The sequence below is a fragment of the Dermacentor silvarum genome, chromosome 4 (assembly GCF_013339745.2).
Source record: "Dermacentor silvarum isolate Dsil-2018 chromosome 4, BIME_Dsil_1.4, whole genome shotgun sequence".
In the NCBI taxonomy this organism is placed as follows: Eukaryota; Metazoa; Arthropoda; class Arachnida; order Ixodida; family Ixodidae; genus Dermacentor; species Dermacentor silvarum.
Window position 1 is genome coordinate 97,271,774 of NC_051157.2, and position 24,732 is coordinate 97,296,505.

Genomic DNA, 24,732 nt, shown 5'->3' on the forward strand with positions numbered 1-24,732 from the left:
GAGTGGTGTACATTTTGCCATTACCTGACACTTGAAGAGTAAGGAACTCCGGTGCTCGGGCAATGTTTCTTTTTTACCAATGCGTTTTGATTAAGCTTTCGCGAACAGACGCTGTGGCTGGGCTGCTATTGATGTTGCGTAAAAGTACATTGCCCCTGTGGGACTGAAACGTTCTCACCATGTGTCGTTTGCATTCGTTGACTCCGCATGTACCACGACGTGAACAGACTTATGCTGTACCATCTGTGGCTAGGCATCGCATTTACAAGCTCTTATGCCTTCCTCATTGGAATGGCCAACAGCCCCACGTGCGACACATGCAGCTGTGATGAGACGCTTGCACATATTATCCGTGTCTGCGCGCTCTATAGTGCCGAGAGGCAAGTGATGTGCAGAGTGCTGGACCAACTGGGCAACCGTCCACTATCATAACTAAAAGCTCTAGGCCAGTGTGTCCAAAAAAACCTGTGCGCAGAAGGCTTTATTTGCGCTACGAAGATTCCTGCCATCTACGGGTCTTCACAATAGACTTTAACAATGCTGCCCCCTACTGCTCTATAGTGTACGTGGTTTATGCTCATCGCTCTTTCTCTCTCCCTCTCCCCCTTACACTATCTTTCTCTTTTTATCTCTCTACCCCTTCCCCCCATGCAGGGTAGCCAACCGGAAGTCCCTCTAGTTAACTTAGTTAACTTCCCTGCCTTTCTAGACATCCTTTCTCTCTCTCTCTGGCTCTGTGACTGAAAGTGCATTGTCCAACTAGCATTTATCTTCTTGTGGCAGCAAAAATTATTTGCGAATCATGCACTGTAAATAATGGCAACCGCCTTGCTGCATTGGCCAATAACCGTGAAATAATTTCAGCAGAATATAGTCGACTTCTGGTAATTCGACCCTGATGGAACCGACAATACTGATTGAATTATCCGGCGGGTTGAATTAAGCAAGATGCAGAAAAAACGAGAAAACACACCAATGATTCATTTGGCAGTATTTTCCCTGATTGTAACACGCCACTGACTCTCACGCACGGCCACTTTCAGTGTGTCCAAAAAAGAAATCAAATGTAGAAATAATATTAAAGGTCCTAAACAAAGTAGAAATCTAACCCGCACCCGAGTTTCTAGCTTTACAAATGCGCAAGAATCAAATATGTGTCAGTGGCGGATGGGTTTTCTAAAGTCAGCTTTGCTGCATGTTATTAAAGTCAGTTTTGCCGCAATACAATTGTGTGATGCGGTGAAACATGAACACTTTGAAGGCGGTTTTAGTATCGTGTACCACGCAGGCAACTTTTGGCTCAATTATCTTTAAAATAAAAGACACTTGCTAGAATCTGGTAAATTCTGTAATTTGACATTGTGAGCTATGATTATTGCTGGAAAATCTTCCTAGGGCCGACCGAAAATGGGCATTTTCGATGGGAGATTACATGTGTTCAGCACATTCACTGTCCCATAAACTCTGCCGAGGCAGACACTGCCACTGAAGGGGTCGCTATTGGGGTCACCATAGGGTTTAGGTGTGTGCTTGCTGACTGTTGAAGTTCAACTTATCCAGCAAAGGCCAATTTTAAGATTGAAATAAGGAAAGTTTGCACCCATAGAAATGCATGGGTGCCGGCCGGGGTCTCTGGCCGGGATCGGAGATTAACCAATGACTCGAAATAACCGAAGTCGAATTAACGGAAGTGCTACTGTATGCTACTAGTATCACTTAACCTTCCTTACCCTGTTGCTGGTTAATGACTGTCTTATGCACTGCAGTGCAGTGGGAGGTGATTGCTGCAGTGGTGCACTTTTTTACAGGTTACAGATTACAGGTAATGGCAATGCAGTGTGTCCAATCTTGTGTAGCTGTATGTGCTGACCCCGTTCAGAGGTGATGCAGTGGAGAGGTTTGTTCTGGCTCACTTTTTCAGTGTGTTGCTCGTGTTTTGTTTTAGCAAAGATATACGGTACAAAGATAAAAACATAGCTAGACCCACCTGTCCCATGCTGTGCTTCTGACTGATGGCGCACTAAACGACATACCTACAGCTTTTACATTTCTTAATCTTTGCTGAAAGGTGGAAACAGGCAGTGAGGGAAGCGTTTCAATGCAATGGGACAGAGAGTAAACCAGATTAGTGCAGCGTGCGACAAAGGCAGCTGTTGGCTGTCTGTTGGCCAAAAAATAAAAATAAAAGGACTAGAACGTTGATCAGAGGCATACTGCCCAGATAGCGCTAATTTGCAATGCTATTGTCTTGCACGGGACTTCTGCAGGAGACAATCGCGCAGTGGAGCATCGTGTTCTACGTCGCTTCTGGTGTGTACGTCTTTGCGGGCCTCGTCTTCATGCTCTTCGGATCAGCCGAGCTCCAGCCCTGGGGGCTGTATGCGCAGACGTGCGGTGGCAACTTTGCTGGGCCTCTGGGAACTCTGGGGACAGGAAACCTGTCGGCCGACACTCCTTACCAGGCCACGCACGACGACGGCACACCCGACAGTCCAAAGTCTGATGATGCTTTTCCTACTGAAGCATATTGATGTGCTCGGTCACTGCTGATGGAGCGATTGTGTTGTCTCCGTCTCACCATAACTTGGCAAACGGGAAAAGGCTGCATCCCGGAACCTCGCAACCTAGGCAGAACAAAGGCCCTCACATTTTAACGTAACTGACACAAATTAATCTTTTTTAGAGAGAGAGCTAACATATGTGAAAGCATTTTTGCCTTTAGCTGCCCTCAAGCTAATGTGCTTCTATGAAATGCTTGACTTAAGTCACTTGGGTTAGATTGCTTTAGGGCGCCAGCTTAATATTTTAAGATAACGAGGTTGAGCATGTGGGTGCCTGGCTTACGAGACAGCTGCTAGACACTGTGTGGATGGTTATAGTCACTGAATCTCAAAGGTTGCTTACATCCACTTTGGTTACATAGTGTTAAACATAGCCGCTTAAGGAGCGCTCCTTGCCAGGAGTGCTAAAGCAGCTATATGCATGGAGCCCAAAGCCATCTCCTGCTTTAGTCTTGCATCTGCCACAGTGGATCTGTGGTTATGGCATCCTTATGACAGAGCCCAAGGCTGTGGGTTCAAGACTGTAGGCCTGTGTGTTCCTGCGAAGGCAGCATGCAAGAACACTTGTGTATTGAAATTTGTGTGCACATTAAACATCCCCATTTGATTTATTAGGGTCCCTCTTCTTGCAGAGTGTCTCATAGCCCAGATTTAGCTTTGGGACATTATTATTAGGTAAGATACACTATAATTAGGTAAATTTGGTGCATTACATTAGGTAAATCATTATTGTGCTTCAGTCTGGCACATGGCACACTGCAGCCATAGTACTATGGCAGCCATATTGCCAACTACTGTGGTCTCATTAACTCATTTAGCTTGTAGCTTTATCATATTGCATGGTTGCGCAGTGGCTGTGGTATTCTGATATTGAGCATGGGGCTGCATGTTCGAACCTTGGCCGCTGTAGCTGCATTATGAGGATGGCATGCAAAAACACTAATGTATCTTGCTTTGTGTATATGTTAAAGAATGCGCAAGCAATTAAAATTGATCTGGATCCCTCCACTGCAGCACCTCCCATAGCCACTGTTCTCTCTTTGAGACGCCCAACATGATCGATAAGTCTGTCGTTGTTGCTTTAACGTTTTGCCAAGTCATGGTGAGTTTGGAGCATAAACATGTTCCAAAATGTAAACACACCTCCATACAGTCAAACCAGGTTATAACGAACTGGCTTATGCACTAAGAGTAGTTTGTTATACCAGGCAATTTGATACACCAAAATTCACCTATAACAAATTTTAGCAAACTTCTGTGATGTGTTCATTATGTACAAATTTATGTTCTCCAGTGGAGAAAAGAAGCAAGGAAGGAATTCAATTTATTGAAAGCAAAACTACGCTTAGCCTGCTGCACCAAGCCCCTTACCAAGCTGTGTCATCGAAAAGGAAAATCTTTGGCAGGGCTTCTGATACACTTCTGACACATTTTTGAGCATTCTCACGCGCATGCCTGAAAAAGCAAAAGCAAAAAAAAGCAAGAAAGAAAAAACATTGATGACAGCTCTCCTTCATGCCGTGCCATCAACATTATGGCGCTGGCAGTGGATTCCCCAAGTTTGATATATCCAATGACTAGTTCGTTATGTGGAAGGTATTTCAGTTAGTTTAGTGTGTGCAACATGCAGAATTACCAAGTTCTTTATATTTGGGTTCGACTGTATGCAATTTACCTATGGCACTTAACTTTCTGAGTGTGCTACCAGACTTGTTGTGCGAACCATATTTATACCCAAGACACAATGCACTATCTTGTTGATCTTATGTAGAAGGCTACTGATACTTGCTGCTGTAACTCTATGCTTTATACTTGCATGCGATACCTACCTCAGGTTTGTGGCCCTTTGTTTATGCCTCCAGACTCTTCATTTTCATCAGGTAACATTCCAAAGTTTCCAGCTTTGTTAAGGAAACTGCGAGTGGTATTAGTGAATGCTTAATGCCCCTGAGCCCTTTTAATCACCTTGGGAGCAATTCCCTAGGCCAGTAACTGATTTTTGAATTATTCGTGTGTAACGAGTACTTTAGTGCATAATCTTGATGCATATTCATTCAGGAGCTGGAGTTTTTAGGTGCCACTGCCTTTGCAGTCTCACTCTTGAAGACCCAATTTTACTGTAGCATATAAACTTTTTTTTTTTGCTCACACAACACCCAGTCATGTATGGATGATTCTTTAGGCAGAAACTATGCAAGGCACAATGTTTTTGTTTGCTTGAGTAGCCTTGACCACTGCACATTCACAACAGACTTCTGACTGATATCTAAACATGCATGCTATCCTGAGCATATGCTGATTTTGCTGTGGCAGCATATTCTCAAAATACTATATAGGATAAACCCACAGCGCAGGGAAGCTAATATGTAATGGATATTCATTTTTTGTTTTGAAGTTCGCACAAAACATATATGATGTGCGATGGTCTGGAAGTTTGAGTCTAAAAGTGTTCACAAGCTATGCAAACAAATGTTGTAAGGACATGTACCACAAAGCGACAAAATATCTAAGAGAAATAGTAGTTGTAAGCTCACGATAGATTCTATCCAAACTGACATCCTTGAAGTGTGGCTTGTGCGATTGACACGCACCACAGACTTGTTATGCAAAGTGAGCTTCAATTCTTGAAGAAAATGGGATCCTAGTTCATGGCACATGATGATAAAATCCTGCTGCTGTACTGGGCAGAGTTTATTTTGGCTTCGGATACAGTGTATCCTTAGAGATGCCCTGTGATACTAGTTGGAATTGGCTTGCGTATGACATGTAGAGCAAACAACACTGATTTTATGTGCTGTCACATTCTCGTTTGGCATGACAAGCCTGGGACAATGCAACGATTCTATTCCAATTCTATTCCTTGTCACACTTATTCAGTGGTCAGAGCTGTGCTCCTCCCGTTTTATCGTCGAGATCAGCCGGTTGTGAACGGTGGATGATAAGAAAGAAAATGGAAATGAGTAGAAGCAATTGCTACATTATATCATCCCATGTTTTTCTATGCACTGCACAAGTTTACGATACATGACTTACAGGCTTAAATTGAGAGAAGTGGCTTTGATAGCAATGACTTCAATGCACTTGCAGTGAGGACATAGATGTGTGCCAGATTTAATGAAAGACGCCTTCTAACCGTGGAACGTTTGATGAAATAGCAGTATACTCGACTGCAAGTTGTCGGCATGTAGCACTTTAATGTAGTAAATATCGCATGTGCAGTTTTTAGTGGGATGCAGGTCTCAGTTTGCATGATGCTGCCCTTTTCTTTGTTTCTTTCACGTTACCTGCTTTGGTGACTTAGTAGCTGTATTGTGCTGCTGTGGACCACCAATTTGCAGGTTTGATTCCCAGCCATGGCACCCGCTTATAAGATTTTGACGTGTTGTAAAAAATGCTCGTTTATATAATCGTAGGCATTCATTACTAATCCAAGGGCGGTATTCTTTAACGATTACTTTCACAAAATTTTACGTGACTCGGCAACAGATGTGTTGGCATCTACAGCCATCTGCACTTCTCGGACAGTGCCAGGAACCCATACACGTCCGGTGCTGAGTCACGTGAAATATCACGAAAATGATCCTATCCCCAATAATAATAATTTGAAAATACCAGCCTAGCACCCCTCACTATGAAGTCCCTCGCAGCCCAGGCATTGCTTCAGGACATTCCATTAAACCAACTTGTCTCTCGCTCTCTGTTGCGCTAGTCATGCAGCAATTTATGAACTCTCAGAGACACAGTATTTAGTCAAAAAAATCGCCAAATAAGCCCAACAGACAGTGAAAGCCAACACTGAAGGCTATGATTGTCTGTTGGCTTGGCCAATAACTGAGCAAGGTGGTCACTCATTTCTGAAAAATGTTGTGCTTCTATCAAAGCCATATGAGGCAAGGGACCATGGCAACCCTATCTTCTCCTGTGTCCTTTCCTGAGGCACACATACTTATGCATAATTTTATTGTTCAGGTTTGTTCTTAATTCTTCTAAGTTATTGCAGGTCACACTCAGGCATTTAATTGCACGCGTAATGAAATAGCCTGCCTTTGATGGCTTTGCATATGGTGGATGGGCATTTGTTTAGTGCAGAAGTGTGCAGTTATGTTTAATGGGTAAGATCTTCCAATAGCTCCCCGTGAGAAAGTGGTACACAACTCATGTCACAGCATGCTTTTGAATCAGTGAGGAAGGTTTCATGGAAAAAGGGTTAATGCATGCTGTTTCTGTGGCATCTGTTTCTCTGCAATCTGCACGGTGCAGCTAAGTAAACTATTGCTAGCCATTCTCCCGCTATGTACCTTTCTCTTCTTGTCCTTAACCTTATACCTCAAATGCTAGTTGATTTAATTAATTGACTTTGCAGTTTCCTTACATCCAATTCATTTTCTTCCAGAACCATTTTACCGTGGCTTTCTCGCCACTTTTCTATCAGAATCTGCAACGAAATGCACATCTCATCTTGTGCACATTTGGATAGTCAGTGCTCTGACAATCCTCTGAATAGTGCACCTAGCTTTTATCACTCTAAGGCACCCTAAAATTCCCCTCAGGCATAACCCAGCTTTATAAATCACCCAGTCGTGTCTGAGTTGTAGTATTTGTTTCACCTGTGTTGCCACACGGTATAATGTCATGCTGCGTGGCAGTACTGTAGTGTAGTCGGGTATCATTTTGAGCTTGTCTAACTTAAAATGTGGGGGGCAACTTAAGTACTGTCTAATTTTATTTAGAACATTTACTGGTGATTAAAAAAAAGGTCCTAATGTGAATGTTCTGCTGCGGCCAATTTTATTAAAATTCAAGACCTGGATATGGGCTCTACATTCACCAGGTATGCAGAAGTCAAATTTCTTAGTACCCTGAGGGCTGTACAGTACAATTGTAAGTACTAGTACTGTCTAATTTCATTTGAAATATTTGCTGTTGATTCAAGAAAAGAGGTTCCTAATACGAATGTTCTGCTGTGGCCAATTTTGTTAAAATCTAAAGCCTGGATATGACACTACATTCACCAGGCTTTCAGAAGTCATTACTTACTACCCTATTTCTTACTACCCTGAAGGCTGTACAGTGCAATCATAAGTACTAGTGTTGCTATAGGCACTCTGTGTCGTCATCACTCTTTCCTGAGTTATTTCTAAACAGTGGCAGTGTGCAATATCTAGTCTGCTTTAAATGTTGCGTTTATTTTGTGATGTTCTTGTTGTTGTGCCCTGCCCCACACCTATATGTCCACCTTAAGGGACTGCTGAAAATGTCACCAATGTCAAGTTCCTACCATCTTAGTGTTGTACACAAATCTTTCTGCATTATTCTGTACACAAAATTTGCATGTGTAAGTGTTTGTGCATAGCGAAGGATTCAGCAGTCCTCTGAATTGTCAGTGTACTTGTGTATCAACTGTGGATTCTAGCTACCTCTCTGCAACATAAATTGTTAAGGGAGATTTTATTTCAAGTATCTAGACTGTCTCATCTGAAGGGAAGTTTCAGTTAGGTATAGTCTCAGACAACTTTTTCTGGCTGCAAAGGCAAACCACAGAACCAAAGTTCACATGTACTACTGCTGCTTAGAAAAGCACTATAATTTCATTTACATCTTCCAACGTGAGGAATTCAAAACATAATTGTTTTACTGACCACAGCATGCAGTGTGGAAATATGAAAAGAGACTTAGTATTTGTGAGTTGGTAAGACATATTATTTAATATTTTTGTTGGGTCTTCTGAGTTTTGTCACATGTGATACCTTCACACATTTTATGCATCTTCTAAAACCAAAATGGCTTCCACTTCCCCTGGCAACCGTTCTTCGTCTGTTGGCCTGCCAGCCAACTCAGAATTGCCTCTGAGACGTGACGTGTTTCTGCAACAAATGGTGGTCACAACAGGTGAATCAAATGGTCTGTGACATTTATGCTGATTTAATGGTGGCTGTCTATTAAAGTAAATAAGCTACACAAAGTTGGAGGCATCGAAGGTGGCAGCCAAGTCATCCGAACTAATTTGTGCAGTAATTAATGTGCAGAACCACCTCCCCCATAACTTCATCAACACAGCCATCATGGCCACGAAATGGTTGTCTGTGAGAACAGCTGTAATGATTATACGTAGCTGTATTAGATTATTACTATTGTGTCGTTAGTTGTAATTCCTGCTGTAACAGCCTGTTAGTGTTACTGAGCATCTATCTTTCTGCTCTGGCTGCATTACTGTTATAACTGTGGCAGAATTGTCAAATTCTGTACAACTTACTGTGTGCAAAATGTACCATTTAGAGAAGCTCTTGTTTGCACATCTGTAGTCTTCAGCGCTCATCATAGCAGGCTACTGGTGCCACAAGAAAACGTTGCATGTGTTATGTAATATTACACGGTTTGAATAGCATAGGTTTGAAATGTGTGCAGAACAAAATGATAAGAGTGTTTGTTTGCAGCAGTGTGTGGCCACAGTCAGACTGTCAGCCAGAATAGCAAGGGAAAACCCCAGAATGAACCTGTTTCACAACAGCACTTGAAGTAGTTAGCTTATACTTGGCTGAATCAGAACTTTGGTGGGCTTTGTCTGACCAGGCTTCTCGTTCCTGTCAAGCTGACTTAGCTTCAAGGTCAAGCATTGTTTTCATATGCACAACATTCCACTGTAACTGTGTGCCCAGCTGTATTGAGAAGTTTCAGCCAGTTAGTTTTATATGGTTGATGTTGAAAGATTTGATTGTTCGTTGGCCGCAGCTGTCATTCTTGATGGAATAGAATGGGGATGCAAAACGTCCATGCTCTGGAGCTGTGTTGACATGATGTGGCAAATATTTCAAAAGCTTGAGAGCTGTTGCATTGCTTATCTCGGTACTGAAAAGTGTGTGGCATGTTCACAGTTTTTGCAGTATGCTATCATTAATGCTTGAAACTATGATCTGTTTGTCTCTGGGTTATCTTCAGGCTGTGTTAAGATTTTGTCATTTTAATCATCTAGCATCATGGGGCTCAACTTTTCTAGAACCTTCACCTCTCAGTTAAGGCATGCCAGTTGTTTAAATGCACAACCATTGCAGTTCCTAGTGTGCTTTTTTTTTTCTCTTCTCTTCTTATGCATCTTTACTCAGAGATTTTACCAGGAGTGTTTACTTTTTAGAAAGGTTACATTGTTTATTGCTTGCATATGCTTTTTTACGAATAATGAGAATGCTCCTTGTACCTCATGTGCAATTCATTGTTTTCTGTTGTGCCACTGTTTAAGTTGCTCCATGTCAAACTTGTGGGAAAATGTGTAATCTAGTGTAGTTGGTGTTTAAGTTGAATAATATGTAACATTGAAAGTCTTGTGTTGTAAAAATACTCGTAACCTAGCTACATAAGAGGCCCGAATATTTAATCTGCAGATTTTGTGACGTCACAAAAATGAAGTGCGTAAGTAAAAGTCACTCACTGTTAGGATACTTCACTATGGACCACTTGACAAAGCATCATGCACTTGTTGCTTAGGGGGCTTATGTTTTGTGACACATGCATGTTTGCCAGGAACTTCCAGTAGATGTGCAACTGGCATTGTCAAATTAGGCGCATGTAGCTTTCCACTGAATTAACAACAAGAGAGTGACTGTGTGGTGTTGAATCTACAGCCTCGTTGAAGAAGTTGGAGCATATTTTCATACATGCTTTTTCGACGGGTCAAAATCCTGTACTCAAAGTACAACTATTTCATGACCAATGTTGCTGTGGCAATCATATATTAATATGATTTTGTCTTTTTATCCAATATTAGCATGTATTTAGTGATATTTACCACATTCTCATGTCTTTGATTATGTTGTATACTTTACAAGCAATTGTTGCATGCACGCCCCACTTATTTTACTTTGTAAATGACTTAGAATTGCATGGTAACACACCTTATTGTTACTTATAACTTCATCATTTTTTTTATGTGTCATGCTTTTAATTTCTGTGATAAAGCTGAAAAAATAACTTTTGTGTTTTTGTTTTTTTCTTTGGTAAGCTGTAAAGAGTATTGGCATGCTGTTTTTATTATTTCTAAGAAATGTGTCTTGCAAGCGCATGGTGTCAGATGCTGCTGGAGCTTATTGCACATCTTGACACATTGCTTAGTATTTTGTAAGTGAACTGCACGCACACTACAATTTTGATGCAGTACGTTGCATGCTAGTATTATGTTACATGCTGCTGTTAGGTGTCTGCGTTTATTGAGTGGAAATTGTCTTCTTTCATCAGTTATGACAGCATGAATGCCGATAGTACTATAACGGTTGTGTGGCAAGCCCATGACACCTACATTTACTGTGTCTTACTGTTTATGACTGTTTATGCATCACTTCCAAGTGTGCAGATCATTTCTGGCAGGCAACCTGTTGGAAGAACTTTTTAAGGGCAATCTCTGTAATTCTGTAAGGGGTAATTCTGTAAGGGATTTCTGCTAGGGTAATTTAACAGTCTGTATACATTCTGTAGTGCTCCATTATTGCTGAAAAGACAGAAGGGCATGACACACGCAATTCCAATGCTAGAACACGGTTAGAAGCTTGCGAATGCATGTGTTTCCTAGTGCAACCATGTACAGAATCAACATTTTGTTACCTGTTCACCTATCGAGGGTGTATCTCTGTGCTTTGAAAGGGGCATCTTGGCTCTGCAACTTTGTGCTGTGTAGTAGCTATAGTGCTATAACAATTGATACGATTGAAAAATAGATCTATTTAGCATGATATTGCCTCCTGGCAACATTGCTGGAGCAGTTGGGGGCTGCGGCAGACTGTTTTGTATCTCTGGTGGGTCAAGGGCGGGTGGGGTTTGGGAAGTAGTGCAATAGCGTATTACAACCCTTTCTTAGAATCTGCATTTTGACGGCCTGGAGAAGGGCCTCTGCTGCAAATTGGCCAGTATGTAACACAGGAAATAAAAGGTGACCCATAGCATAGGGGTGTTACTGGCGGTGCAGGTCAAGTTAAGATGTTGGTAGTGAATCCATGCACCCTGAACAAAAGCATTTCTACAGTATACTGGCCAAATGTGAAAATACTTTGAGGGAATGAGTATGTATTACCTTTTCTACTGTAAAACTGCCAAATCCTCTCAAGCTGTTCCTTTCAGTGCCTGAGGTCAGGCAAAGTGCTAGATGTATAGTATATTGCATCAATGAGTGCGAGAAAGTATCAGAATGGGGAAAAGACTCTTTAAGGATGCTTTGCCCAGGCATACACACGTACAGCCCCTTGCATGTTAAAAGGTTGTTTTCTCATTGTGTGCTTATCCTATACAGACGTTTAGCGTAGAACGGTTCACTTAAAACAACCATCAAAGCCAGATAACTCCACTCATATTTATATTTAAACTGATGTGTCCCAAGGTAGTGGAAATGCAGAACAAGGTGGCAGAGATTGAATGATGAGGTTAGGATATTTGCTGGCATAGGATGTATTCAGTTGACGCATAGCAGAAGTAATTGGAAACCTTGGAGAGAGCCCTTTGTGGCTGCAGTGAATGTTAAACGTTCTGACAAAGATGATGATGTTTAAGGCCGCACAATGAATGGTGTAAGAGTTCTGCAGTAACAATCTTTATCCCAATGTAGCAGTATTGCTGCCAGGACAACACTGTAGTATTGTGGAGGTGGACTGAAGAGGCTGCCGCCACAGCCACGGTTTATTGGAACTGGCCAGTTGTGGTGCCGATGGTCCCAGGAGCTGCTTGGGCCAGGACCTCTAGGTGTTCTAATCATGTGCCGGTCTTACGCAGTGTTCATCATCTTCGTCAGCCATTCTCTAGCAAATTGTCATGTCACCACAGCATATTCTAGTTGATTCATCCAAGGGACCTTGCATTATTTTCTTGCATAATGAATACATCAACTTGAAATAAGCACCATTTTTTTCTCCAAATCTCAAACATTAAAACAAGGTGAGAGCACTGAATAGAATCATTTTTATGTTCCATGTACTAGTATCTTCTTTTCGGCAACATGGCTGTTAAAAGATAGTGTGCTTTAATGTTGTGGGACTTTCACATTGATGTGGTAATGCGGTTGTTGAAGTAATGGGTGCATGACCAGCTGCTAAAGTAAAGCTCGTAATGTTCAAAACGAAGGATGTGATGGCACTAGCAGGAGGTAGAGTGTTTAGATAAGAGCACAGTGCTGTGAAAACTGTTTACTAAGAAACAACACAAAATAAACATGAAATTATAAAGTGCCTCTTGGATAGAGGTTAGATCACATTTTGCCGCCATGGGCAACAGTGTAAGGAAGCATGTGGATTTAACATCCTAGTATGTGCAGTCACATTGTACTTAACATAATGGTTCATGTGAATGGCACATCACTGACCCCTTGATCCCTATACACCACACATAGCCGCAAAATACACACAAAGGATGTAAAAGGCATTCATGTGACATTCTCTTCCACTTGTGTTCATTTTGAAATAGGCAGGTGAACAGTGAAAACAAAGCATGAAGCTCATTGCTAGAGCTCATACAATGTAAATGGCCCGTTTTACTCTCAATAAAGTGAACAGAATGTAATTTGTTGAGCTTGGGTCACACTTTTTGGGACATCTGCATGTAATGAGTTAAGTCTTAGAAGTCAATGTCATGGTTTTTGGTGCAATACGTCAACAAATACTGTAATTTTAGTTCCTAGCATAGCTTCTTGTAAATGGAGCACTGACCTCTTCCCAGGCATATGGAGTATATCTGGGCATATATCGAAGATGCGACTGGTGTGTTGTCAGCCGTCTTTCCTTTGTCTCTTCTTTTGTGACAGTTGAGCTGTGAAAGGTGTTCCACAAAATAAATTAGGTCGCATTTGAGCAAGGAACAGTTGCTGTCGGAAGACTACTGTACTCGTGATGAGTTTCTTTTTTTTAATTGGTTAGTAGTCGAAGAGTCCTGTGGCCAATGGATATGTACTTACAGCTTAACTGTAGGATCTATGCATTCATCACGGAAGAATGTTTCCATTCAAATTGCTGTCATTAATAGCCTTTATGGAAAAGACTAGTTGATATTGCATTGATAATATTGCCTTACTATATTGAGTATCTTTATATTAAAACTAACAGTTTAATTTAGACTCGCGAATCGTGCTTTGAGCATTCTTGTGCAGTAGGCAAGGGTTGTAAGAAAATACCTTCGGCAATTTTAAGAGGAAGCTGGTCGTAGCATGTGCTAGCTACAGACTACAGGAAAAACGTAACCGATTACAATTACAATTACTTTTTTCAAAAATGTAATTGATTACAGTTACCAGTTACTGGCCCATGGAAGTGGTTGATTCATTACTGAAAAGTAATGTAGATTGCTTTAACATTACTTTTCACTCAGCTTTTATTAACATTGCACAAATAGAGCAAAAAAGAATGAGCTGGCCTGGCTATTTAAGTGCATCCTCTGCAGCCTTTCAAACATTCATCTTCATTAAGAATTGCTTTTCAAAATTTTCTTCAGTAATCTTTTTGCGTTTTCTTGTGAAGACAGGAACATAGAAAACTTGCCCGATGTGCATGCTGGACAGAAGGGCTGTGTTGTAGCGTAGTAAACACTTTGCTCATAAGATGGTGGTTACTCAATATCATGATGCTCAGGTCTGGGTCCTGTATGAAGTGCAGCACTTCATTGTTAGTGGGGCTAGGGGAAGGCGCTCCCGATAGGACCAGTGAAAAACTAAAAAAGTGTCCATAAGTGATTCCCTGGCATCAATGTTCAAAGCGGCCATCGCTGTATGGAAGTGTCGTTTGAATTTGTCGGCCAAGATCTGGTAGACTTCCTCTCGGCACCCTTCGTTCTTTTAACATTTAGACTTAAATGACTATGTAATTGTAATGAACGCTAACAAACGTTCACGCTCCTTGAAAAGTTGGCCAAATGTGTAATGTAATTTAATATAACACTGCATACTGTTCAGCCCTAAAATATTGTTTGTGTGTTACAATCAAAGAAAAATGCTACAGAAATTTTGAGAATTGTCTACTAGTGCGTAAGCATTCGTTGGCTTGGCTGCTACTTCGCTTTTCCTTACTTATTTAGCTAACTTATGCATGTTTACCCATCGCTACCAATCATGTACTATTACACTGTTATAACGATTACATGTGTTAACTGCTTTATATTTGCCTTTTTTGTTCCGACCTTGATGTGGCAATGGCAGCGTTACTAGTTTTTCAGCGTTACTAGTTTTTTTTTTCTAGCGCCACCAATCATCTACTATTACACTATTATAACAAATGCCAAAGAATGATTACACGTTACTGTAGGACTAGGAAACTAAAGAAATGGAGAGAAACCTCTTAATTGACTTGAACCGGGTGTGATGTAAACTGAGGCCAAAGGAACTTTCACTCCCATGAATGTAATGTTGCTCACACAGACATCTGCCTGCCATGCTGCGATTATGGTTCGAATCCCGTTCAGAAGTATTTTTGTGTTGTTTTTTTTTTCTAATGTTACTGATCATCTACTATTACACTATTATAACGATTACATGTATCAACTTGACCAATTACGCATTTATTTTGCAGACATAAGGTGTCACGGGATGGGCAGATTTGGCTGGGGTACTTGGCAAAGAATGCTTACACATTAATACGGGTATATAAGTCATGTATATATAAAACAGATAGAAAGATATGCATTTAATGGCCAAGCGCTTCTGTCTATATCAGAGAAGTCATAGACTGCACTAAGTGGATAAGAATTGAGCAGCAGGTCTTACCACCCTGTAAAGGCCACTTAAAAGTACTTGCAGGAGAGAGAAAGCGAGAGATTTATTATAAGAGAAAAAGTCACAAGGTCAGACTTCCAAGAGAGGTCTGCAAATCTGCAAGCTTGCCACGTTCATGTGATCGAGACGTAGCTGCAGTATGCTGATTGTGGATAGGAGCTGTAACCCATGTACATATTTTCATTCATTTAAACATTGTAGTTCCCTCCAAATCGAAGTGCTCAAAGCTATGTTGCCTGTTTTAGCTTGTTTCGTCAAAAATATAACTGGTTACATTTAATTGGTTACTGAAAAAAAAGTGGTCAAATTACAGTAAGCATTATAAAGTAAACAATGTAATTGTTAAATTACAAGATTGATGTCATTGATTACAAGTAATTAATTATATGTAATTTGTTACCTGCAAGTCTGGCTAAGTATGATCACAGTCAACAAGAGCTCAAGTTTCTTCTGTGGCAAAAATGCAAAGGCATGTGGTTAAATTTAATATCATGTGAAGATTAATGTCGACTGTGTTCCTTTTTTAGTGGTATAGTTAAGCCTGAATAAATAACTGCTCGACTATTGGAAATTACTGAAAACATTTCATTAGGTAACACTTTGATGAGAATGACGAAGTGAGCTTCTTATTTGAATGCCTGATACATTGTTATGCCTGGTTGCCATAGTAACTTCAATGCCATGTCTTTACCGCCGCTGTTCGGCTACATTTAATACGACAGGCAGTGCTGACCCTTCCAAGAATAGGAGCAGCTGTCATGGTTTCAGTGTCATCTCTAGAACACGCGCGTTTCTAGGGTTTTGGCATTAATACTATTATAAACACTGATCAAGTACCTTTCAGGTCTGCTAATTAACGTGATGAACAATCACTGGTGCTTTGACTTTCTTTTTAATTGATCATGTTTAGGTCGATTTGAGTGCAGTGCATGGATTCATGTTTTGCTAGAACTTAGAAGTTGAGGGAAGTTGAAAGTGTGTTGGTTGTATAAGCTCAAGTTTGCAAGCATGCTATAAATATGAACGGAAAGCCATGCTTGTGTAAGGTCAGAAATTGAAAGGGAGAGCTAGGAAAGAAAAGTGCAGATTTAATTAGAAACTGGGAACAGTTTTCATCAGATGTTCTAAAGCAACTTAGCAAGTGACATCTGTTACTGGCAGGCTTACTTGCATTTCCAGAGCTCCCAATGTTCAGGTGAATGGGGAGAGGCAGTTTCTTTTAATCTCCGGGGTTTTGGAGCAACAAAAGTTCTACAAGGGACCTCAGTTTGCAGCCTGATGTCAGGTCTGGTCATGCACACAGCAGCATCAAAAGCTTTAAGAACGGTATATGTTGTGTGTTTATATATATATGGCCTAGATATACTATATATACATATATATGGAATTCCCCTACATATGCACAATTTTGATCTGTACATATGCGAATGAAGTATATAGCACAAGTGTCTTGCAAGTTGTATCCTGTGGAGAAGTTCCAACGAAGTTATCTAGAATTGTTGTGAAAATTGTCTGTGTGGCTTGCATTTGTTGCCAAGTTTGAGAGTGGTGAACTTTAAATCCTGTAGGTGTTTCATTGCAACCCCACTGAGACTTCTCACTAATTAGCAAGTGGCAGCTTGTTATGGCCCTATTTTCATTCTTAGCCACTGCATGTGTGGTTTCTCACACCATTTGTGACATACTGCATTGCTTTCTAGCTCCCTAGCTTGTACATGTGCTAACTTTCATTTCTGTTGCTCTGGTTTCTTGAAGTGGGTACCCACCTTGTATTTGCTGCAGACTTGTTCCTGAGTTGGCTTGCAGAAAGAGCTGTGTGGTTCGTTGCAGACTGTATGGCATCAGAGGCACTGCATTTGCATACTTACAAAATGGATTTTAAGTGTCAAAAGTTTGTTCTTATGGAGTCAGTTGGAACACAATCTATATTCAATATCGTTTGGATACGCTTTGGTATGAAGTGAAATGTTCAATAAAATCAATTAAATTACAATTCACCCTCTGTAGGGGTATATGTAGATATCGAGGCCCACTGATGGTCAGCATGCACCTACACTATCTTGGCACTATCTTAATTGTTCGGATCTGCAAGCCAGCAGTTGTTTTATGTATGTGAGGTTGTGCAGAAGTTGCCTGTGCTGTAACACAATTGCATTCCACAGGAAAAATAATGCACAACTTTGTCTTTCGTTTCATGAAATGGGAGACATTTGCGTTTCAAAATGCTGCGAGGTCCATTGTTAAAGAGGGTGCACAAGCACGTGGATTGTGCTTTGGAGATGCTCCAGCTTCACATGCACATAGAAGCAGTGTTAATGCACTGTGTTGGCAGGCAGAGAGAAGTCTGCCTTTTGACAGCAGTTCTACTGCAGAGCTAGATGGTTTCACACTATCCCTAGAGAACAAACCACTTGCCTATACACCGCAGCAATGGGCTTGACTGCACATTCTGATTGAATTTTTTAGATGCAAAGGTCTGTATTTGTGTTTCCCTTTCTTGTTGCTCACCTGTTGTTAGTTGTTTGTGTATGTGCACTATGTATGACTGTCTGCCTCATTAAAATGCTGCCGTTGTTTGCTGACAAATGTTGACATCCTTATTTTTTGCAGGCTAGTGTGGTTGCATAACCCAATGTTGCAAGTGTATTACAAACGTGTATACAAAAGATCAGCACCGCTTCTTGCCTGGCAGGAACTGCAATAGGAATCGTTGTGGTGAAATTGGACTACAGCTTTCTTGTACGTTGAGATAAGAAAGGCAATGAGCGTAATTTTATATTACTGCAAAAGCAATTATATGGACACTCCTGACAAATGTTTGCCGTCGGCGTCGCCGCGAGGCTTCATATAAGGTCCAAGTGCGATGCTATTGCGTGCCTGTATGGTGTGGGTGAGTGGGAGAGCCGAGAAGGATAGTGGCTTGATGCGCGCCGTCCTCCCGCGTGCCCAAATTGTTGGAGGTCACGTGATCAAGTGGGTGGGAATGGGGACCAGCGCACGGTAATGTGATGAAGCGCGCGTAGAGCACTGGATGGGCACAGGCTTACGCAAAGCTCGCGTAAAACGACGTATGGTTGGTCCGCGCCGGGCACGATCCCATTCACTTGACGGGCTTCAATCTCACATGGGCGCATCTGCAAAGATCCAAGGCATTACCGCATTTTCCGGTGTATAAGTCGCGATATTTTTCTGGATGTCTCGTCGGTGCGTCTTGTAGAACGGTGCGACATTTTCGGAAAAACTGCCCTCAAAATCGGATTGGATGCTATGGCCACGCGAGCGTGCTGGGTTGACCTCCTCTGGCAGCTGCTACGGGTTGTGTGCGCGCTATGGAGGTACTGGTTTCTTCTCGTGATCGAGTTGCGGAACGCCGTGCGAGAAGGACGGAGCAGAAACGCAAGCGGCGGCAAGCCGACCGCGATCGAGTCGACCGATCCCGAAGTCGTCGCATCTGTAGATCGCTTTCAAGATGCGGCGCGCGCCGCAGCGCAAACTACGCCGTTGCTATCAGAGTGCAAGCCACCCCCGCTCCCTTCTGCGCTGCCTTCCCGCTTGCCTCCCTTGTGCGCGATTCGGCTCACCGTCGCACCCTTTCACTAGCACATACTGCATACGGCCCGCGGGGACGATGTTATCGCCCTTAAACTTTATACGGGACATTTCGGCGACCACGACGGCAGAAACGCGGCCTGGAGTGTCCATATCGTGACCCGCGTTCACGAAGTGAAACGTCACTATTTTTTAACAGCGAAGCTGTTTAAGCTACCCGTAAGAAGTATGGTGTTTCACAGAAAGCCAGCCGCGCCGTAGCCATGGCAACCAGCGACGCCGCAGCTGCTATACTCGCGGACAACTTTCTGTGGCAATGAAAGGAAAGCTACGGGCGCGTGGCTGCTGCACATGTGTTACCGCGCCAAGTAGTCCAGCAGCGTTTGACAGTGCTTTTGGTTGCTCGGAACAGACGCTGAATCGACGCAGCTTCCACGTGCGACCGTTTCGCGTTTGCTCGGACGCGGAAGGGAAAAGCCGCAAAATAAGCAAACTTTTACACTCAGTTGTGTGTTCTGTCTTAGTTACCTGTTGCTAATGCGGTGTTTCTGTTTTAGGGGCGAAGCTCCTTATAGCGGCACCCGTTCCGTCCCCGTCGTAGTAGTAGTAGTAGTGTGTAACCAGTCTGAGAAAAAAATTCCGAAGTTGTGTCCGTAGCGCGGAATCGAACCAGGGACCCCTCGTTTCCGAGCGCGCGGCGTTAGCCCACTACGCCACGAAGCGGACATGGACAAACGCACCACGATGGCTATAAATACCCAACATTAACGAAAGGCCGCGTTTCTAGCGCGTTTCTAACGCGTTTGTGCTAGCGCGTTAAGGCCAAGATATAGTCCAGCGTTTTCGGCGCGCCAGCCGCGACAGGCGAAGTCGGATATGCTACGTCAGCCACGCCAGCCTGTGGATATGCTACGCCAGCCTGCCCGCGCCGTCCGAGTTGCGCGCTTTTTTTTTTTTTTTGACAGAAGACACTTTATTTCAGACAACCAACGTACATAGTTGCCTAGGGGCCAGTCATGCATAAAATATAAACATAAGTTCGACAAGAAAGCACATCGTGATCTTTTACATACGCAAACACAAAAAAATACCTTATACACAGGTCTTGCTCCGTGTGCTGTTTGACTGCCTTCACGGCATGACGTTAACTTGTCCTGACAGCCAGAGAAGATCGCATTCCTAGTGCTAGTCCGTCGGCTAAGTCAAAAGCGGAAGCGAAACATGTGTATACATCCTCACTTGCGTTGTCATCGTCCACGGACGTTGAGAAAACCACAGCCGCGCTTTCACTACGAGCGCCGCAAGCCGCCATTTTGCCTTCTGCCCTGGCTGCCCCTACAGCGCGCAGTGCATTCTGGTCTAGCGGCAGCCGCGTGAAATAGAACGTGTTCTATCTCCGCGCCGGCGGCGCTAAGCGCGCCCGACGCAGCTGGACACGCCGGCTACGCCGTGACGCCGGACTGTAGATTGTGCACTTTTCGCCGGCGTTGCTTAACCGCGCCGCGCGTGGCCGCGCGCGCGCGTTACGCCGGACTATATCTTGCCCTTAACGGCCCGTGTAAGAAGCTGGTGTAAGACGCTGTGGCCTCTCCACCTTACCTTCAACGCGTTTCGAACGCGCTGCCCAAAGCGGTGGCAAGTCAAGTTCAAGTCGAGGAGCGTTTATGAATACGGGGGGTATACTCTCTCAGCAGTCATGTGATGGCGTCGGCAAACGCGGTGCACGTTCCGGCATGTGTAAATGGCTGCGTAAGACGCTGTGGCCGCTCCCCCTTACTAGAGAGTACTGCACGTTTCTAACGCGTTTGTGCTAGCGTCCCCTTAAGCGGGAGATCCGATGATTCGCTCCAGAGCTTCGCCCACTCATCATCATTCACCTCGTGGATCTGCTGTCATTTTTTTTCTCTTCGCTAGCCTAAACAAACCTGTATTTAAGTGAGGGACTCTTTTCAGAAGCGCTCTGACTTGTGCGCGCTTTGCCTCCGTAGCTTTCCCTTCATTGCCACAGAAAGTTGTCCGCGAGTATAGAGCACTTGGCGCAACCTACTGCCTCTGTACTGCGCATGTGCCGACTGCGAACGCGTTTCCCGCGTTCGCGCCGGAGAAACGCGGGCGGCGTCGGCAGCAACTCGGAGAGACTGCGCAACCGCTTTCCGCCGCCGCGTCGAGATCTGCGCATGCGCCGTGATAACGATTGGATCTGTGCATGCGCTGACCTTGAGGCAAGAGCTATGTAAGCGTGTTCGCAACTCGCGGCGGCGCTCGATCAGTAGAAGCCATGGGACGCCCAATGATAGTTCGTACTCCCGAAGAAGAGGCCGCGCTTCGCGATAAATTCCGGAAAATGCCGGGGATGACTTGATAGTGCTTAGCCTAGCCCAAAAGCCAGGACTAGCTAGGTGGCCATCAGCTTTGCTGTCTTTTTATTGCGATAGCAATTATATGGACACTCAAAAGCAGATTTCTGCCGTCGGCGTCGCCGTCGCCGTGAGGTTCCGTATGGCGTCAATGGATATGAAATCGTCGCCGCGCGCCGAACGCTGTATGTGCGAGTGAAAGGGCGCGAGGGGCGCGCGCTTTCACGGGGAGTGAACGCACGGCGGAGAACAAACGCGCGTTCTGCGCCGTGCTCGCTTAAGGGCTGGAGGTGTTTATTATACATAAGGAAGAGACGCTTAATTCTGCAGCCCATAAGGGAGCACGGCATAAGGGCTGCAGAAGTAGGCGTCTCTTTCCTCCTTTACAATCACATATATGTAGAGCAAACGCGCCTTCTTCCGATGCGCGAGAGGCCGTGGGGGAGGGGGGGAGGGAAGGGAGGCGACGTTTAGCTGCGGCACCAAGTGCCTATTTAATCAGAGGCTCCGGCAACAGTCACCAACGCCGCACGCATTTTGAGCGAACGCGGGCTAAACGCCGACGGCGTCGACAACAGTTCTGCGTGTTGCCGGTGCTGCTGCATGTCCAAGTTTATACAGCTTATAAAGCTAAGAGAGAGTGGGGTGGCGTTGAGGAGTGTGGACGCACTCGCATCACGCTCCGCAATTTCTATGTTTTTCGTGTGGTCCAGTTCTTCTAACCTACGAAAAGTGCACCTCATCCGTTCCGGGAAGTCAAGCGGCAGCCAGGGAGGCCAGTTTTTTGGCCCTTGGACCATTCTTCACGGAAATACGACCAAGGGATTGCTACCTCCACAAGTGAGCCTGTGTAAGCCTACCGACGAGTAGCGAGCGGCGGCAGCCGCGACGCCGGCTGCGTCTCCGCCACCGCCGCGACGCCGACGCAGATGGCGTCTCAAACTCCTGCGCGTTGTGCGAAAAGCGGCTCAGTGGGGGGAGCCTCGACCAGCCATGATTCCAACACAGAAGAGCGCATGGATTTTGCGGACATCGGACCGCACCAGACGATGACCACCAAAACAGCGATAAGCCCAGCACCGTCCACCATCAACAACGGTGAGAATACGACCGACAAACGCATTCAAGACGCCCAAGAGGGATGGACCACGGTTGTGTCCATCAGGGAAAGAAAAATGCAACGGAGAGAACGTGCACAGGAGCACCAGAAGAACGACTCTCCGAAGAACGCAGACAAGCCAAAGTTTCGCCCGAGACGCAACGGGAAGAAACTACCACCCTTACCAAAGGACGATTTCAAGGTGATTGTGAGACCGCATCAAGGACTCCCGCTTCGAGCAATTACAACTCCCGTGATGGCCCGTGCGATTATAGAGGCTTGCGATGAAAAGATCCAAGGTGAGCAGTTTCTGCTACGTATTAAGCCTGGATCGAACATTGTAATTGTCTCAACCCCAGAGAAGGAAGTCGCAAACACATTGCGCCAGATTACATCACTCAAGATAAATGGAAAACCCCATGCGGTGAAAGCGTATGTAGCTCTGGGGGACGGAGCAGTTCGGGGGGTAATCCACGGACTCACCCCACATACGCCATCAGACGTCCTAAAATCGAAAATCAGAGTGCGCACGCTAAATGTGGAAGTCGCTCACGCACGAATGCTGGGGGACAGTAAGAGTGCCGTCATTGTATTTTTCGGAAACCTAGTACCAAGATATGTGTACTACGAGGGAGGCGAAATGGCCTGCTATCCGTTTCGAAATACAGTGCAAGTCTGCAAAACATGTCAAAGAGTGGGTCACAGAACTGATGTGTGCCCACAACCTGAACTGTGTGTGTGTAGGATTTGTGGAACGGAAGATCCTGCAGACGGACATGAATGTAACCCGAAGTGTGCCTCATGTGGTGAAGCCCACCTAACGGGGGACCGAAGCTGCAGAAAGCGTCTAAAACAGGTTCGCCGACCAGAACCATCGTCAGGACGCCAAGCACGGATGCCATCAAAGGAACGTAGACTCAAGAGTAAACACAGGTGGTTCGAGTCGGAGGAAGAAGAGCAAGGGTATACTACGGAAGGATCCATTCCCTTCGACCAGGAAAATTTTCCGGAAGTACACCGTCAAGAAACCGGGCGGGGACCAGTGAAGTCCAAGCTGAAGAACGCAACACCTCAACACCCTCAGTCCAGGGAAACCATTGGCCAACCACAAATGGCGGCACCAAAGGTAAGCTGGGCACAAGTTGCAGCTCCCACTGCGCAACATCAGACCAATCACAAATCGGTAGCGGATCAGAAACTCATAGAAGAAAATCGATCACTAAAAGCCAGTCTGGCAGAATTGAAGAAAGAGATGGCTGCCCTTAAGCAAACAATACACGACCTCGCAAACAAAACAAAAGAAGCGTCTACAACACAGGTTATTAAACCCATACCAACACCAGAAGAGCCCATGGGCAAGCAGCTGGAAACAATCGCACATCAAGTACAGATAATGTTCGCAGAATTGCATGCTCTTAAGAGACACGTAGACGACTCGCTAAGTTCCATCAAAGTAACCACACGAAAACGCATTAATGATAGCCCAGGAGCTCCTAGCCGTCGCCCTAAAGTGATAGAGACGACGGATAGCGATAGTACCATTCATGGCTAACACGACACATAGAAACACTGAAAACCTTGAGGTATGGCAGTGGAATTGCCGTACGTTACGTAACAAACATGCTGCCCTTGCACAATATATACAGTCAGCGCCAGTCCTACCCGACATTATATGCCTACAAGAAATCGGGCAAATCACACAAAAACTAAAGGGATACGAGACATATTCCAATCCTGATTATCCTAGGGTCGCCACCTTTGCGAGAAAAGACCTGGCCCTCAGCGTCACGTATATGCCACAGCACGACACACAGCATCAAATACTAACGGTGTGGCCATGCAAAAGAAATAAAGCAAAGACGGTAATCGTAAATATATACAGTGCTCCTAGAGAGCGAGCACCATGCTTCGATACCCTAATAATTTATGCAATATCAGACATGGAGCGAAAAGACAAGCTGCTAGTGGTTGGTGACTTCAATGCACCACACTCCGCCTGGGGTTACAACAAAGACTCAGTGAAGGGAAAATCACTAGTCGAGACAACAGATCGATACGGGCTAGAACTCATCACAATAACGGGTTGTTACACACGTTTAGGCAACAGTGTAGCGGCGGATACAACCCCAGATCTAGCTTTCTCGAGCCATCCAGGGGAGACCCGGTGGACAAATTTGGAGGAAAATTTGGGTAGTGACCATAACATTATCTCGATAGGTCTCAATTCCCCAAAAATCCGTCGCTCCCTAGGGAGGGCTTGCATTACAGACTGGACTGTATATCGAGATAAACAAGAGCAGCTCATATTCACAGAAGATATTGAAACCTGGGTGGAACAAATACGCGAAACGCACGGAAGATCAACGAGGGAGATCGCTACAACATCGGATATAACAGCGGTAGACAGCCGCCTCATACATTTATGGGAAGCACGCAGAA

At 44.2% G+C, this 24,732-nt stretch overlaps 1 protein-coding gene across 12 annotated transcripts in view; it reads left to right on the forward strand.

The window, feature by feature from the left end:
- LOC119450401 (sialin) overlaps positions 1–24,732 on the forward strand; it is a 106,260-nt gene that overhangs the window by 35,867 nt on the left and 45,661 nt on the right. The window contains exon 10 of one of the 12 annotated variants that reach the window (XR_007466430.1): positions 2,268–17,255. The exons of 8 other annotated variants lie outside the window; for them this stretch is intronic. Coding sequence is in view for 1 of the 4 variants with exons in the window: in XM_037713837.2 (XP_037569765.1) it covers positions 2,268–2,531 (264 nt within the window). In the remaining 3 variants the exon portion in view is untranslated. Of the gene's footprint in view, positions 1–2,267; positions 17,875–24,732 lie in introns of those variants that run through there. 3 more of the 12 variants (XR_007466429.1, XR_007466431.1, XM_037713837.2) reach the window with 3 other exon arrangements.